General features: G+C 42.3%; 1 protein-coding gene across 1 annotated transcript in view; it reads left to right on the forward strand.

The window, feature by feature from the left end:
* Positions 1-19246, forward strand: part of LOC126176292 (mite allergen Eur m 3-like) — a 119817-nt gene that overhangs the window by 43819 nt on the left and 56752 nt on the right. Inside the window, exon 3 of the mRNA XM_049923443.1 lies at positions 17460-17595. Within this exon, the coding sequence (XP_049779400.1) occupies positions 17460-17595 (136 nt within the window). The remainder of the gene's footprint in view (positions 1-17459; positions 17596-19246) is intronic.

Consider the following 19246-nt stretch of genomic DNA (forward strand, 5'->3'; position numbering starts at 1 on the left):
TGGTCGTCGTCAAAAGAATTGATATTGTGATCAAAGACTGAAATAAAAAAACATTTGACAGTATTGGATCACTGTCCATATACGCGACTATGTCGCAGCTCGTGAAACAATTCTCTGTGACACGCAGAACGGCCAGCAGAGTACACTTGCATTGTCGTGTTTAGTGTTGTTACCAGGCCAGGCTGGGTATAAGAGGAGCGCGTACAGCGTGAGATGCTGAGTGATCACGCTGAAGGACACGGAGATGCCGCGTAATCGTGTGAGACATCATCCTCAGAATTGTAGGGCATTCGGATACGACAGTGGGAAGACGTTGGACTTTATGGAAACCTGACCGCGGTAATACTCGTCGTCAAGATCCCGGACGACCACTTCGAACTACCGCAAGGGAGATCGCAGCACTGTGCACACGGCACGTCGTAATCATTTCACATACGCGCCTGTCATCCGAGAACAAGTAGCGGACTTCCTGCAACAATCGGTGTCATCCACCACCATTGTTCGGAGACTACGAGCAACTGGACTGGTGAAGTATTGTCCCATGTGTAGGCTGCCGTTAACAGAACACTGTCTGCTGCATTCGAAGTGGTATAGTGTCCGGCAAGAATGGCCTGCTAATGAATGGTGCCACACTGTGTTCAGTGACGAATAGTAGTGCTGCAGTACTGGTCGGCGAGTATAGTGGCGGTCTAGGGAGAGATCTCAAAATTCCAAGGATTTGAAGAGGCACAGCGTCGTTACTCCTGGCGACATGGTGTGGGAAGGCGTAGGGTATGACTTCAAGGCACAGCTGGCAATAGTTGAGGGAACTCTGACGGTACAGAGGTACGTCACGGGCATCGTGCTTCCGCGTGCCCTAACTCTCATGTGGCAGTATCGTGGTGCTATTTTTCAGCAGGTCAGTGCTCGTTCACACGTATAATATGTCTCTATGATCCGTCTGTCTGATACTGAGCCAGAAAAATCGCCAGATCTGTCCCTGATGGAGCATGGGGCCAGCTCGGACGTCCACTCCAGCCCAGTACTAGTATCGACGATGTCAAGACCAGTTACAACAGTTGTTGTTGAATTTGTCTCAGGAGAGCACACAACTGCTTTATGAAACCCTTACCAATCCAGTCAATTTATGCATCCTGGTGAAAAGGGGGGGGGGTGCAACGTCATATTGATTATCTGGCTCATTTTTTCCAAGTTCTTCGGAAACTAAACTCGGCCGTGTTACGCTGAAATAATATCAAATACCCTCTCAAACCGTGAAGTTCCACTTTGTTTCCACCTTCCTTTCTGGGTACTTCACTCTTTTTGTCAGGCATTGTATATACGCCTATCTACGATTCCAATTCATTGTACACTGTTCTGAATACCACCACAGTCTGAAACATGGACCCACGACACCCACTGCAAGTCATTGCTTCAGAAGGCAGTTACAACCACCTCTCTTTCTCAGCGACATAATGGGATTTGTAAGTGTGGTGTCACCGCCAGACACCACACTTGCTAGGTGGTAGCTTTAAATCGGCCGCGGTCCATTAGTACATGTCGGACCCGCGTGTCGCCACTGTCAGTAATTGCAGACCGAGCGCCACCACACTGCAGGTCTAGAGAGACGTACTAGCACTCGACCCCAGTTTGACGACGACGTTGCTAGCGACTACACTGACGAAGCCTTTCTCTCATTTGCCGAGAGATAGTTAGAATAGCCTTCAGCTAAGTCCATGGCTACGACCTAGCAAGGCGCCATTAACCATTTCTATAGAGAGACTCACTTGTATCATCAAGAACGCTGTATACAAATAATGGATTAAAAGTTAAGTATAACCGCAACTACGTACTTTTCTTTATAGCATTCATTAAGTATCCTGTTCCAGACCTCACGCCCGTCTGCGTTAGATTATAGCGTGCATTTAGGCCTCCTCTATCTACAAGGTGTTGGCACATTTGCCAACACATCAGTAAGTAATAGCTTCTATGAATCAGTTCTGCAAAGCGTTTTATGAAAATACTGCCACGCGGGGTAGCCGTGCGGTCTAGGGCGCTTTGCCACGGTTCGCGCGGCACCGCCGCTTCGGAGGTTCGAGTCATCCCTTGGGCATGGGTGTGTGTTGTCGTTAGTGTACGTTAGTTTAAGTTAGATTAAGTAGTGTATAGGACTAGTGACCAATGACCTTAGCAGTTTGGTCCTATAGAACTTACCACAAATTTCCAAATTTGAAACTACTGCTTAACTTATTTACGAACATTTTTCTTTGAAAAGCCTTCTGAAACAAGTGACGTACCGTAATCCATATATAAAGGTGAAATATGTCGTTATGGATAATTTATTTCATCCAAAAGACGATGTTTCAGCTGATATGAATTAATCAAAACATCGATACAAAAGAATCGTTGGTATATATTAACCACATTCTGTTTGATTGCGATTTTAACATTTTTGCAAAAATGTCCGTTTTTGAAATTTTATGGCAGATTAAAACTGTGTGACTTGCTCGCGAAAGGCAAAGTTCTCGTGTTCGAGTCTAGGTCCGGCACACAGTTTTAATCTGCCAGTAAGACACTCCGCTGCAGAGTGAAAACTTCATTCTGGAAACATCCCCCAGGCTGTAGCTAAGCCATGTCACCGCAATATGCTTTCTTCCAGGATTGCTAGTTCTGCAAGGTTCGCAGGAGAGCTACTGTGAAGTTTGGAAAGTAGGAGACGAGATACTGGCGGAAGTAAAGCTGTGAGGAGGGGGCGTGAGTCGCGCTTGTGTAGCTCAGCTGGTAGAGCACTTGCCCGCGAAAGGCAAAGGTCTCGAGTTCGAGTCTCGGTCCGGCACACAGTTTTAATCTGCCAGGAAGTTTCATATGAGCGCACACTCCGCTGCAGAGTGAAAATCTTATTCATGTCCGTTTTTATGGGTTTATATCTGTTTCCGTGTCTAACCATATGTAATCCATACATTATAATCATGATTTCCATGCAAACTGTACCAGCAAATGAGGGTCGCCGAATTCTCCATCTGTTCATTGAATCATATTTGAAATTAGCTTTCAGTGACAGTGCAGACTGTGCATATGATCATTTGATTCATAATACAGTTCGTAATACTGACGCAGGATTTGGCTGACGCCTTATGAACGACGTCACAAGCCAGCACGATAAAAGAAAACGCCTCGGATGAAGGCGGGAAGTTGTGTGCAGCTGTGGAGAGTTTTCATTATGTGAGGTCAGCTGCTAGCAGAGTGACGGGAGCAAGAATTTAACATGATTCGGTTCCAATAAACGTTGTGATGGCAACACTGACGACGCGATGCTGAAGTGGAGCTTCGAAACGGACATTGTAACGCGGCAGTTTCTGAATTCTGGTGGCGTAAGAGACATGCAGAGGTAGAGCCTGAACTTCCAAGTGTACGATACTGCCTATTTTAGCAATAAAATGCACTTTAGACGTTACCAAGTGCTGTGTGGGCTTCGCATTACCTTAGGTTGTGCATGGCTCATTATTTCCTTTCCTTATTCTGAAATGGGTGTAGATATTAATGCTGGTCCACTACAGGGCTCGAGTATGATCCTCACAACGTCAGAGACTTCAGAAGGCATCGGCGATCATTATAACTGTTACATCCTTAGTGCTTTCGCTGGACCATAGAGAACTGCCTGCCTGCTACCGCTGCAATAGTAGACGAGGTATGTTCAGCCCGCTACGCTCCTCCCCATGTCTACGGCCTCGTTTGTTTACGCTCGTGGCCAACAGCCGCGTTATAGTGAGCACACTTTTGTTTTTGTTTTGAGTTCAATAATAATATTAAGCCAGGCGGGGTGGCCGAGCGGTTCTAGGCGCTACAGTCTGGAACCACGCGACCACTACGGTCGCAGGTTCGAATCCTGCCTCGGGCATGGATGTGTGTGATGTCCTGAAGTTAGTTAGGTTTAAGTAGTTCTAAGTTCTAGGGGACTGACGACCTCAGAAGTTAAGTCCTACAGTGCTCAGAGCCATTTAAAAACAAAATAATATTAAGCCCTCGACCCATATATACATATAGTCTGCTAACACAGCATAACATGGAAGGAGACGAAATACTGCCAACATATTGTCTGTAGACGTGAACTCGAGAAACTTTCCGGATATTGCAGACTTCTTTGGTAATGTGGATACTATACTGCTCTTGTTTTACTTATCTCTTATGCTTACCTGTTGTGTTCAATAAACTAAAGAAAAACGCAATTTAGTATTTACTGTGCTAATACAAATGAATTACAACTGATCATGATAGCATTACGAAAAAATTGTTCTCAATAAAACAAAGTATCCCAAATTGTCTCGAATTAGCAGTCTAATACGCGCTTTCGACTTCCAAACGGTCTGTGTCTATCTTCAGTCCACGGTGATACTGAAGTAGCATTACAGGAAGGACTACCAGTAAAGTATATAAATGTAGCATTAGTGATAGATAGTTTAGGAAATCCAGTTAAAAAATTATTCTGTGTTACAATTACACAGAAACAAAAAAAGCAGGCATTTAGGAGTGCGCAGTTCTGAAAGTTTTTTAGCCTTAGATTCAAAGGCAAAAGAATCAAGTTACCGACATAACTTATGGGAGAGAAGTCGTCTTAAGATTTTTTTACGTATTTTCGATCTTCCTGCAAGTGTCTCTTTCACATAAGAGGTAAAAACCTTGTCTCCAGCGAGATTACAACAGAAAACTAACGCGTGAAGGGCAAAGATTTTACCACTAAACTGGCATACAACTGTGTTAAACAGCGCCCTTTTGTTGTCCCAACGAGGGCCAAAAAAGAGAATTCGCGACGTAAATGGCAAAGTAAGCTGCAATTTCTGATGGTACGAGCTTCCTAGAATCATTACCATAACTTTTCTACCTCTATGTTATCCCTGAAGTGAGAATAATTCAGAATATTTAATGTAAATGACAAAAAAATATCGAGTGAATTTATCAGGACAATTTTGAACCAAATCAGGAAATAAATCTGGATCCACTTAATTGTTAAACTGTCCTACAATTTTTCCAGTTCTTTATTGGATTAGCGACAGGCGGAATAGGGCTGCTCAGACGATGTGAATCTCGATCTGGTTGCCACTGGGAAGCTGACCCAACGGAGATGTGCTGCCGCCAGCTGCAACTGCATTTACTAGGAACAGAAATACCTAGCGTAGGGCCAATGAGTTTTATTCGTATCTCTGTAACTATGATCTGGGTTTAAAGGGTAGTTACGAATAAAATCCGCATGCATCCACTGCAACTCGAAAATCACAAATAAGGAGCAGGGAAAATTATTTCGGCAATTCTCCTCTCACAGAGCTCCATAAGTGTTTTTGTTTTTCTATCTTCAGAAAACTGCAAACTAAAAAACTGATCCATGGAAGCGATTCCCAGACGCTATTGCCCGCATCTCGTGGTCGTGCGGTAGCGTTCTCGCTTCCCACGCCCGGGTTCCCGGGTTCGATTCCCGGCGGGGTCCGAGATTTTCTCTGCCTCGTGATGGCTGGGTGTTGTGTGCTGTCCTTAGGTTAGTTAGGTTTAAGTAGTTCTAAGTTCTAGGGGACTTATGACCACAGCAGTTGAGTCCCATAGTGCTCAGAGCCATTTGAACCAGACGCTATTAACGTTATGAGTAAATAACATTTATTTTAATATTATATACTTTAGCAAAACTGTTATTCGTGCTGTAAAAAACCAAAGACATTAGAATTATCTTCTGATCGTAACGACTGCAATATGACATCTGGTGACGCTTTGTAAATAAAAGCGAGAAGCACCTGACATGTAATGCTACTTGATCCGATCTTTTTATACTGATTTTATTTTGCAATGAAACGTCTGGGGTTCAGCAGCGGTCGTGCAATGTGCCTGCCACTCTCACCAATTCTTCAAAAAAAAAAAAAAAAAGGAAACAAAAAAAAGAGAGATCTCTGCTCGTTGAAAAATCATTCATATAGAATATAACTCTAAAATCTTTGCACTGAAAAGTCCTCACATTGATCTCAGAGGGGGTGCCTGTTTTGCAAAGGATCACCGGCACAATGAAACCACAGATTAAAATAAATGAATGTGACAGGACATATTTATAAAATTTTCAATAATGAAGGGTCGCCTGTTCAAGGCAAGAAGTTGAGTGAATAACGTTCAATGGAACACTTTTAATCAATCCAGTTTATTTCATTGATGTAGAAGATAGAGTATAATCTAGGATTTGTTGCAAGAAGGGTACAATAAGGAAAACCTAGCTTGAAATAAAAATCGTGGAATCTTAACTACACACGAAATTCACAAGGAGTCATGAAGGTGGGTATACTACACCGTTAAACTAATTATAACCAAGACCCTTCACAAGTAAGATAGATTTCTAAAACCAGACAATTAACTGTGGAAATTTGGAAATTTGTGGTAAGATCATAAGATCATATGGGACCAAACTGCTGAGGCTATCGGTCCCTAAGCTTACGCACTACTTAATCTAACTTAAACTAACTTACGCTAAGGACAACACAAACACCCAGCCTGAGGGAGGACTCGAACCTCCAACCGGGGGAACCGCGCAGACCGTGACAAGACGCCCCAGACCGCGCGGCTACCCCGCGCCGCAATTAACTGTGATTATTTGAAGTCCGCAGCTCGTGGTCGTGTGGTAGCGATCTCGCTTCCCGCGACCGGGTTCCCGGGTTCGATTCCCGGCGGGGTCAGGGATTTTCTCTGCCTCGTGATGACTGGGCGTTGTGTGATGTCCTTGGGTTAGTTAGGTTTAAGTAGTTCTAAGTTTTAGGGGACCGATGACCATAGATGTTAAGTCCCATAGTGCTCAGAGCCATTTGAACCATTTGATTATTTGAATAACACACATATATTACCCCAATTATTTATGAGCAATTGAAACTAATAACAAGGAAGGCTTCTAGCGGAAGTGCAGATGGTATTGAAATAGGTCTGAGCAGCTCATAAATGCAATTAAAGGAAGCTGTTGAATGCTACATCCCAATTCTGAATTAACATAATGCAGTAAGAGTTGCGATTTAAAATGCACGCAGGTGCGAGTTGCTCAGAGGTAAAAGAATTGCACTGCTGCGAAATTTCTACACTTACTCAGACTAAACCCGTCCAAGGCCACAGGCCAGCGTGTCGGCGAACTGAAATCTAACCCTGAAACGCGCCCACGCGCTGCTCTCTGCCCTCGCCAAATGCCGGGATGGTTCCTTCGACAGGGCACGGCCGACTTCATTCCCCATCTTTCCCTAATCAGATGAGACCGATGATCTCGCTGTTTGGTCTCTTCCCCCAAATCAACCAACCAACCATCTCTCTCTCTCTCTCTCTCTCTCTCTTTCTCTCTCTCTCTCTTTCTCTCTCTCTCTCCAGTACACCATGTCCTTGAGGGAAGAGCCTATTGCGAAGAAGACCGAGGCTTACTCTTTCCAGCACAGATTGCTGGCGAGAAACTGCCAAAATTCTTAAATAGCACCCACTGTGTATTCCTTAGTTGTCTGAAGGTGTGCACACCGACTGCTATATTGTCGCTCATTGGGTAAACCAGAAATGGAGGGGGCGGCTACTGGAGCTCCCAGAATAGGAAGCGCCCTCACACCGCGCAAGCACGTAAGGCAGAGACACATACTTCAGTGAACTGCAGGGAGAGCAGATTCGTCACGCTTGGGAATACTTCCGGCATTCAACAGATATTCCTGAATTCAAAGGGCGCGCTCTGCCATGCCGACAAAGAAGAACGGTAACACGCATCCTGTTAGTTCTTAGATAAGCTTAGGGAAAGCGCCCAGCATTCTGAAGCGAACAGACCTCCCAGGCACGATGCTGAATGCCTGAGCTGTTTAACAAAAGAGAAAAGTATTGTACTTAGCTCCAACAGTCATTGTTGTTGTTGTGGTCTTAAGTCCTGAGGCTGGTTTGATGAAGCTCTCCATACTACTCTATCCTGTGCAAGCTTTTTCATCTCCCAGTACCTACTGCAGCCTACATCCTTCTGAATCTGCTTAGTGTATTCATATCTTGGTCTCCCTCTACAAATTTTTACCCTCCACGCTGCCCTCCAATACTAAATTGGTGATCCCTCGATGTCTCAGAACATGTCCTACCAACCGATCCCTTCTCCTAGTCAAGTTGTGCAGTACCTACTGCAGCCTACATCCTTCTGAATCTGCTTAGTGTATTCATATCTTAGTCTCCCTCTACAAATTTTTACCCTCCACGCTGCCCTCCAATACTAAATTGGTGATCCCTCGATGTCTCAGAACATGTCCTACCAACCGATCCCTTCTTCTAGTCAAGTTGTGCCACAAGCTCCTCTTCTCCCCAATTCTATTCAATACCCCCTCATTAGTTATGTGATCTACCCACCTAATCTTCAGCATTCTTCTGTAGCACCACATTTCGAAAGCTTCTATTCTCTTCTTGTCTAAGCTATTTATCGTCCACGTTGCACTTCCATACATGGCTACACTCCAAACAAATACTTTCAGAAACGACTTCCTGACATTTAAATCTATACTCGATGTTAACAAATTTTTCTTCTTCAGAAACGCTTTCCTTGCCATTGCCAGTCTACATTTTATATCCTCTCTACTTCGACCATCATCAGTTATTTTGCTCCCCAAATAGCAAAACTGCTTTACTACTTTAAGTGTCTCATTTCCTAATCTAATTCCCTCAGCATCACCTGACTTAATTCGACTACATTCCATTATCCTCGTTTTGCTTTTGTTGATGTTCATCTTATACCCTCCTTTCAAGACACTGTCCATTCTGCTCAACTGCTCTTCCAAGTCCTTTGCTGTCTCTGACAGAATTACAATGTCATCGGCGAACCTTAAAGTTTTTATTTCTTCTCCGTGGATTTTAGTACCTACTACGAACTTTTCTTTTGTTTCCTTTCTTGATTGCTCAATATAAAGATTGAATAACATCGGGGATAGGCTACAATCCTGTCTCACTCCCTTCCCAACCACTGCTTCCCTTTCATACCCCTCGACTCTTATAACTGCCATCTGCTTTCTGTATAAATTGTAAATAGCCTTTCGCTCTCTGTATTTTACCTCTACCACCTTCAGAATTTGAAAGAGAGTATTCCAGTCAACATTGTCAAAAGCTTTCTCTAAGTCTACAAATGCTAGAGACGTAGGTTGCCTTTCCTTAACCGATCTTCTAAGATCAATCGTAGGGTCAGTATTGCCTCGCGTGTTCCAATATTTCTACGGAATCCAAACTGATCTTCCCCGAGGTCAGCTTCTATCAGTTTTTCCATTCGTCTGTAAGAAATTCGCGTTAATATTTTGCAGCTGTGGCCTATTAAACTGATAGTTCGGTAATTTTCACATCTGTCAACACCTGCTTTCTTTGGGATTGGGATTATTATATTCTTCTTGAAGTCTGAGGGTATTTCGCCTGTCTCATACATCTTGCTCACCAAATGGTAGAGTTTTGGCAGGACTGGCTGTCAGTAGTTCTAATGAAATGTTGTCTACTCCGGGGGCCTTGTTTCGACTCAAGTCTTTCAGTGCTCTGTCAAACTCTTCACGCAATATCATATCTCCCATTTCAACTTCATCAGTCACTACATGTAACTTATCCGTTCTCTCAGCACAGTTAAGAAAATACAGACATTTTCAGACAGAACAAAGATTTCATAGCGACATGTAACAGCCCAGTTATTTTCTTAACACTGCTCCCTTGGTAGTGATCTTCGACTGTCAAAGCGTAGGCATACTAAAAGAAGTAAACTCTTCTTCGAAAGAAATCTGTATGCTAGCAAGCAACAAAATAGCTAATGGGAAACTTTGTTTCTGAATTACTAACGAAGTATTACTTATTGATGAGCCCGTGTATGACATTGCAGGCTTGCTTCTGAGCAAAAACTAGCATCACTTTTATATTTGAGAAGCGTTTACAAAACTGATATGAAATACTTACTGACATAAAAAGGTCTACGATGACTTATCAAAAATGCACAGAGCAAAAATAGATAATCATTTTTGTCATTAGTTAAATAGAAACATAAAGAACCATAGAATGGACAACAACAAAATTATATTGCCCATATTCAGCGACCATGTTTCCGTCTCGAGTGTTGTATGTGTGAGGGGTTTGATTAAAGGTACATCAGAGTTTCCAGAGTCTGTAGTAAAGCTTCTCGCTTGTCCTGAAACAGTCGCATACCGACGCTGTTCGTGACAGGTGCGAGCAGCCACGGAGGCCTTTGAACAAACTGGCCGGCGGTGCCACTGAAGGCAACCGCTGATACTCGTAGATAAAACACGGATTACAGGCTGGAAGCGTTGCCTGAGTCTGTCGGAGGGATTATCTCGAAACGCCGGCTACCTACTTGACGCTATTCGGGCGGCTGTGGTACCACCGCGATTACAACTGTAAACTGGCGCAGGCAACACTGAAACACCGAAAGTGCTTCTTTAAACCCCGTTCTGCAACCCTCTTCACAAATAAACAAAAAAAAATATATTGCAAGTTCCTACTCATGAATTTATTCTTAGACTCTATTATTGATACTTTTACTGAAATAGTGAATCTGTGGAAGGAAATGACAGTATCTTCTTTAAAATTATTTCAATTCAAGTTTGAAAATTATTCGCGGTGTTCATGAATAATCATAGACACTTAAATAGAAATATAGAACAATACAATGATAACAACCGGACTGATAAATTCAGGAACATTCAAATACTATTAAATTCCCTGAGAAGAAATTAAGTTAAAAGCATATTTGATTTCTCCAATTTTTTACTTTTAAAATCAGCCCATGTAATTGACGTTTGTGAGAAGGAAATTCTCTATGCTTCACTGGGGACACCGAACCTCCATCGCGAAAACCACACAATAAAAGCACAAAGATGATAGCGGGAGTTACTGTATTCCGAAAGAAAGACATCGAAAGGGATCCCGTCTGGCTAGCTCAGTGCATCAGTGGCTTAAACCAGTTGCCGACAAAACAAAACAACAAAATTTGTATGCAAAAAATGCAATCGGCAATTTCGCGCTAGAACTCAAAGTTTTGTCCAGTGAGGCCTTTACTATCTTCGCTAGAATCGCCTGAATACCAAAACATTCTCCCGTTAAGAATCGCTTCCGGCTCGTACCTTTCTGAAAGCAAAGACCACCTGAAGACTAAACTGTCTCCTACTACTGAAGCATTCCATACTTCTCACAGAAAATAAAACGTAAATTCACAAACGAGTTTGACGATACGATACATGAGTGAACTACCAAATTAAAGATACCAAATATAACAATAATGTAAGGAGAGGATACACGACATATTTACCGCAGTCTCGTTGTGGGCGTTCCTGAAAAAAAGAAAAAAAGGAAAAAAAGGAATTCCTCAGCTGAAACGGATGCCCATTCCTGCACGTCACCGTGACCTCAATTAATCTAAAGCAGTCGATAATAACATTTTCAAAACGGAGATAACAACACTGTTAGCCATAGGGTGATAAGCAGCCCATATAAAAAGATAAACCGTGTGTCTGTTGGCATACAACAGTCAGTCACACGCAAAGTGTACTGGTAAGACAAGTCTCCACACTCAAGCAAGCGTGGAAATCATATTGGTACTCATAGGCACACATTAATGAAACATACTCGCAAAATTCAACCTGTACACCAGGACTCGCTAAATGCGAAATTCATTTGACACACATAAAACACAAACAAGCGAAGTTTCGATTGTGTCACAGAACGACCTATTGCGGCTCTTACCTATTGCGGCTCTTTCTTGTAAGATGCAGATTCAGGGATGTGCTGATGTAACTCAATGCCCACGTACGGGAACACGGAGTTCTTACAATGTTTCCGCACCAGCAACGTAGGTTGGCCAATTCCAAGGGCCCCAAATGTCACTCTTGAGAAAGTAATATGCTATCGAAATTAACCACTATTTCTCTGGACAACTACCATGTAGTAAGGCTTGTCAAACTAAGATTAAATCGTACTGATTCTATGGAAACTGTCATGATTAATTTCCTGAAAGCTGTGGACTCCTTAGTTCTCTTCTTAATCTCTTCCTGAAACTATACCATTGCTGATTGCTGAGTAGTTAGATTAAACTGTAAGATGCTAGTTGGGTATTGCATCGCACGGGAACTGGTACGACGACAGTATCAGGTGGCGAACATTCCCCACTGCGACCTAGGGTTGCCAAATTGCTTAAAACGACTCGAAGAGATTTTGAGTTATACGTATTTGCTGTTTGTTAGCTGTGTAGGGGTGATTTCAGAACCTAAATGCTTTATGAAGAAATGTTTAGGTTTCGTCTCGAAATGTTTGATTTGTTTCATCATCATCATTTCATCTAAACCGTTGCCTTATCAGTGCTAAAATGTTTCAAGTTATTCCATGGTGGTATAAAGAGTGAGGTGTCTAGTCTTCATTCTGATTTGTCCTTCTGGTTTTACCCTATTTATGTGACATTCAGGTTTTTAATTAAGCAATAGCCGATGAGAAATTGTCTCATGAGACAAATTGATGTGCGCAGTAAGTATATTGAGAGTGTTATTTAGCGTTTCCAATGGTCTCCAAAATGAAATGAAATTGCTATTAGCTTCCTCCAATAAGTTAGATCTGGCCACAAGAGTGGTAACATTTAAAATAGCAGACCATTTTAACAATTACACCTCAACAGTGTATGTATGAATATTGTGATAGCCTCGAGCAAACAACCGAGAAATAAACAACAATTAAAATGCACTATCTGTGAAATAACAAAGAAACTGTTCCATACCCGACTAGATCAACCATACGTATTCACAGCTGTGAATGTGTGCAAAGTCCAGTTGTAGTATGGAATGACAAGATTGAAAATTTTTGCTGTACCGGAACTCATACCCAGATTTTCTGCTTTTCACGAGCGGTCGCCTTAACGATTTCAGCTACGTATCAGTGCACGCTTCAGAGCCAGACACAAATTCCCGTATGTTATTGTTCATGCGTCATTAACATGCGCTCGTACACTTACTGTAAATCACTTGCACGAGAGATGTTTTTATCGCAATTCGCTAGCCTGATATTAGCGGGTAAGTACGATATTGCTGTGCCTCTGTTTGTAAGACGTACGATGCATGAATGTCCGAAGGAACATCGCATGGTACTTCTTTCAAATACAAACATAGTGTTATCGTACTTTTCTTGTTACTTTGGTTCCTCTCTGTCTTAAGTTTCTGAAAATCACAAAGCTAATTCATCAGGTGCTGTTCGCTGTTATTTAGGTTGGTTGGTTGTTTGGGGAAGGAGACCAGACAGCGTGGTCATCGGTCTCATCGAATTAGGGAAGGATGGGGAAGGAAGTCGGCCGTGCCCTTTCAGAGGAACCATCCCGGCATTTGCCTGGAGTGATTTAGGGAAATCACGGAAAACCTAAATCAGGATGGCCGGACGCGGGATTGAACCGTCGTCCTCCCGAATGCGAGTCCAGTGTCTAACCACTGCGCCACCTCGCTCGGTGCTCGCTGTTATTTACAAAGTGGTTATACTATAATCATTACGATTAGAAGACACTTTTCATCTCTTTGGTTTTTATAGAGTGAATGATTTTTGTTTAAGTATATAATATTAAAATAAATGTCATTTACTTATAATATTAAGAGCATCTGGTGATGCTGAAAAAGCGGATCGCATACATGTGAATAAGGTTTTCAGCGTGCAGTTTGCTTAAGACACCCACACCAAAAAAGAGAACTTCCAAAATAAGTTTTCCTCCTCTTTATTTATTATGTTCGACTTGCAGTCGGTACATCTGGATATTATTCGTAACTACGATTTAGACCCAAATTATAGTAACAGAAACGCGAATAAAACTCATTGCCTTATACTAGGGGTATCTGCTCTCTGTCAATAGACTGACAGCAAGTTGCTTCGCTTCGAGATTCACATCGGCTGAGATGCCGTATTCCTCCGCCTGACGCTATTCTAATGGAGAATTGGCAGCATTTTAGAATATATTTGGCAACTACGTGACACCTGGTTTACTTCTTGGTTTGGATCAGAATCATCCTGGTAAATTCACCCGATATTTTCTTGTCATTTAGGTTAAATATTCTGAATTATTCTAACTTAAAGGGTGACACGGAAATAGCAGATTTATTTTACTGAATCCAGAAAACTCGTTCCAGCAGGAACTCCAGCTGACTTCGCCTTTTACGTTGCGAATTCTCTGTCTTGGTTATCTCTTGGACAATAACGATGCACTGGTTCCACGTATATGTATGCTAGTTTAGAGGTAAAGTGTCCTGACTTCAAACGAAAGAATGCATTAGTTTTCTGTTTTAATCTTACTGGAAACAACATTTTAACCTCTTCTGAAAAGAGCCACTAACAGGCAGAATGACTATCGTTACAGAAATCCTAAGACAACTTCTATCCCATAAGTTTTGTCGCTAACTTGATTCTGTACCCTTTGGATCTAAGGATGTAAAGTTTTAGAATTGTACACTTGTTAATGCCTGCTTTTTTTCTTCTGTCAGTTGTAGTGACTGTAGCGGTGAATGATAAATTAACTGGGTTTCGTTGTGTATCCATCCCTACTTCTACATGTTTATACTTTTATTGTAGTCCATCCTGCAAAGCTACTTCAGTATCACTGTGGACTGAATGTAGACACAGACCGTTTGGAAGCCTAAAGCACGTATTATCCTACTAACTTGTGACAGTTTTGGATACTTTGTTCTACTGAAAAAAGAATTTAGCAGTACAGTCTCCAATATTATCTAAAAATGCTCTGCAGTTCGGTGAGGCGAGGGATCTCATTAATTCTGTCGCCACTGTACCTGTACGTGCACCTACACTATGTTATCAAAAGTATTCGGACACCCGCAACAACATACTTTTTTTCATATTAGGTGCATTGTGCTGCCACCTACTGCCAGGTACTCCATATCATCGACCTGTGTAGTCATTAGACATCGTGAGAGAGCAGAATGGGTCGCTCCGCGGAACTCACGGACTTCGAAAGAGGTCTGGTGATTGAGTGTCACTTGTGTCATACGCCTGTAAGCGAGATTTCCACACTCCTAAACATCCCTAGGTCCACTGTTTCCGATGTGATACTGGAGTAGAAACGTGGAGGGATACGTACAGCACAAAAGCGTACAGGCCGACCTCTTCTGTTGACTGACAGAGAGCGCCGACAGTTGAAGAGGGTCGTAATGTGTAACAGGCAGACGACTATCCAGACCATCACACAGGAATTCCAAACTGCATCAAGACACACTGCAAATACTGTGATAGTTAGACCGTAGATGAGAAAACTTTGATTTCATGGTCGAGCGGGTGCTCAGATGCCACACATCAGGCCGTTAAATGCCAAAAGACGCCTCGCTTGGTGTAAGGAGCGTAAACATTGGGCTATTGAACAGTGGAAAAACGTTGTGTGGAGTGACGAATCACGGTACACAATGTGGCGATCCGATGGCAGGGTGTAGGTATGGCAAATGCCCGGTGGACGTCATCTGCGAGCGTGTGTAGTGCCAACAGTAAAACTCGGAGGCGATGGTGTTATGGTGTGGTCGTGTTTCTCATAGAGGGGGATTGTATCCCTTGTTGTTTTGCGTGGCACATTCACAGCACAGGCCTACAATGATGTTTTAAGCACCTTCTTAATTTCCATTGTTGAAGAGCAACTCGAGGATGGCGATTATATCTTTCAACACGATCGAGCACCTGTTCATAATGCACGGCCTGTGGCGGTGTGGTTACACGACAGTAACATCACTGTAATGGACTGGGCTGCACAGAGTCCTGACCTGAATCCTATAGAACACCTTTAGGATGTTTTGGACCGCAGACTTCGTGTCAGCCCTCACCGATCGACATCGATACCTCTCCTCAGTGCAGCACTCCGTGAAGAATGGGCTGCCATTTCCCAAGAAACCTTCCAGCACCTGACTGAACGTATGCCTGCGCGAGTGGAAGCTGTCATCAAGGGAAATGTTGGGCCAACACCATATTGAATTGCAGCATTACCGATGGAGGGCGCCACGAACTTGTAAGTCATTTTCAGCCAGGTGTCCGGATACTTTTGTTCACATAGTGTGCATACTCCGACACTCTTTATTTAGAGGGTGTCCGAGAAGTAGGGGCGAATATTAAAGTGCTATAAAACATACCAAATTTGTTGAAATTGTACTTTTTTTTACAAACACATTAGGTAATTTCTCCCATTTTTGTATGAATAATTATATCCTACATATGACCAGCCAACAAGCAATGTGTTCACTGAAGTTCTCGAAGAGGCGTCCACAGATATCTGGTTGGATTAAAGCCTTTTAATTTCATCCTTTAATTGGTGTATTGTTTGTGGTTTGTTCACGTACACTTTTGATTTCACAAATCCCCACAAAAAAGTCACAATGCGTGAGAGCGCATGATCTGGCAGGCCATTCCTCGTTGCCACGCAAAGAGATAATTTTTTGAGGAAACTTTTCATTCAGCAAAGCAATAGTTTCACGGGATGTGTGACATGTCTCATTTCATCAGTAAGAGGGAAAAACCAATCAGAAAGCATGTTTCGGTAATGCTCGCCGTTCACAATGACGGTAGCTTTCTCATCATTTTCAAAAAAGTACAGCCAGATCACTCCTCCTTCCCAAAAGCCGCACCACACTGTCGTCCGTTGTGGATGCATCTCGTCTTCCACAGTCACTTGCGGATTTTCGGTATCCCAAAGTCTGCAGTTCTGCTTGTTAACGCACCCACTGACACGGAAGTGCGCCTCATCTGAGAAAATTATTCTGTTAAGGAAGTTCTTGTTCTCCACTTGACAAGCCAAGATCCACTGAGCAAATCGATGTCTCTTTCCACGATCTGCAGGCTTCAACTATTGCGTAAGTTGAATCTTGTACGAATGCAGTTTCATATCTTTTGAAAGGATTTCATGCAGTGAACTAGGTGATAAATCCAATTGTTGAGCTCGTCGGAGAATCGATTTTCTGGGGCTTACACCCACATTGTCGAACACGACAGCAGTGTTTTCTTGTGTTCAAACGGAAAGCGTTTGTCCTGTTTTCTTAACTTTTGAAACAGAACCCGTGTCTCAAACCTCCGGATCAACTTCAGAACTTATGATTCCGTTGGAGCAGCATTACTTCCGAGTGTCACATGTTATTCACGAACGGTTGCCGTGGGACTTTCACTGTTGTTGTAATAGCTTTCTATCACTTGGATACGTTACTCAGTTGCCATCTGCTCCACGAAGAAAATAAACATCAAACAACAATGCCCACCATACAAAAGCTGTCAGACTACTAATGGAAAGGATCGCAGATAACAGACACGAAAAAACCACGTCTGCCAACCGTCCTACGAGAAAATGGCGCGAAGTTCAAATTTGCCCTGGCTTGCCGGACACCCTTCAGCTGTTTCTTTTAATGAACAAAACGTGTCTATGCACATGATTACGATTATTTTTTGCTAGCGGAAAGTGTGATGACTGCTGACCATGAGTCTGACCACAGGGATATGAGCTTGTTGTCGGTGCTGAGCGGCACGACACGGCTTCACGAGGGCGGCACGCGACACAAGCTGCAGGCGGCCGTCGTCCACCCGGGCTACGACGGCGACTCACTGCTGCACGACATATGCATCCTTAAGGTAGGCCTATCCTGTGGCGTGATGTGCCCGCTACAGAATGCGCACTGCTTCCGGAGCAATTAGCAAATTTCTGACAAAGTAAAGGCAAGTTCATGCTCAATTTCGCGTCGACGGCGATTTCATTAAACGGTGTATTTCTATGATGATCTTGAAACATAGATGTATCAGTTTGACGTAACGGACCCGCATCCAGAAATTAATTAGATTAGATTAGATTTACTTTCATTCCAATTGATCCGTAGTGAGGAGGTCCTCCAGGATGTAGAACATGTCAGAAAAACAACAATATATGACAAATATTTACAACTCAGACAAATAAGCTAATGTACCATTCCTCAGGTCCCAAGAGGAATTATAATTTTTTAATGAATACTTTTTCTTATTTATTTATAAGGTAATAAACGTGTAATACAACTACTATAATACTTATTTACAATGAACGCATTACTGCACTGAAATGGTGCAGAAGTTAGATTGTACTTACACACACACACACACACACACACACACACACACACACACACACACATACACACACTTATTTACAATGAACACATTACTACACTGAAATTGTGCAGAAGTTATATTGTACTTATATATATACACACACACACAAATCAGTTGGTTCTACTGAGAAATTCATCAATGGAGTAGAAGGAGTAATGATGAGGAGAACATTGCAAATGTCATAATCCAATTTACCAGAAACTTCGCTCAGTGGAAGAGGGATCAAAATAAACATGTCTCGGTTTTTCCGTAGATACCTGACCGAGAAAACGACGGGCAAATTTTTCGACGTAATTTATGTGCCGATTAAGAGGATAAGTAGTTCAGTCGAGCGGTAGCAAAGTAGCTATCTTCGCGAATTCACAGTTATGCGTCCCGTGTTCGAATACGAATTATTATTATTATTATTATTTTGTTCTCATTCGTCTACATATGTCCGCACAAGTTTACTGTATGAATGTTTTCCAGTGTATATTAAAACAATGTTGTCCTTATTTGTCTACTAACTTTATTTCTCGTGAATGATTTTGAAAAAGTAAATGAACGAGAAAATTATACGAAATTATTTTCAGTGAAATTCCTGTAATGTGCCTTGACTCATAATGTATTGTAGTAGTAGTAGTAGTAGCTTTACTCATCCGTAGATCTCTTTTTATAAGGATATAGGACGTGTCAAAGTATTTACAAATTTAAATCAATTTAAAATAAGCTAACTCGTATACACGTATTTACAGACTTCTAGTTGGAGACAATCATTAGATTTACTCCTGGTATACAATACGTTTTTTACAAATAACTAATTAAACACTGTAATGCCACATTATTCACTTATATCTCACTATCAGTCACTGTACACACTACACACACATTGTTTCATAACACTTCACTCACTCGTTCGGTAAAGTGATCCGTGATGCGTGGTTTGCCGCGAAATTATTGCCAATGCGTGAAATCTTCAGCAATGTTTATGACATTTCTTTCACGAGCGAGATTTCATACGAAGAAATGTCACTGTGGATAACGTGCCTCCGAGCGGTTGTAGTAGTGTTCGGAATTTCCGATCGGTATCATCGAAGAGAATGCACCAAATCTTCCTCAAGAATAAACAAAGGAATAAAATACCTGAATTAATAGAAGAATTGAT

This window comes from Schistocerca cancellata, chromosome 3 (genome assembly GCF_023864275.1).
Source record: "Schistocerca cancellata isolate TAMUIC-IGC-003103 chromosome 3, iqSchCanc2.1, whole genome shotgun sequence".
Classification (NCBI taxonomy): Eukaryota; Metazoa; Arthropoda; class Insecta; order Orthoptera; family Acrididae; genus Schistocerca; species Schistocerca cancellata.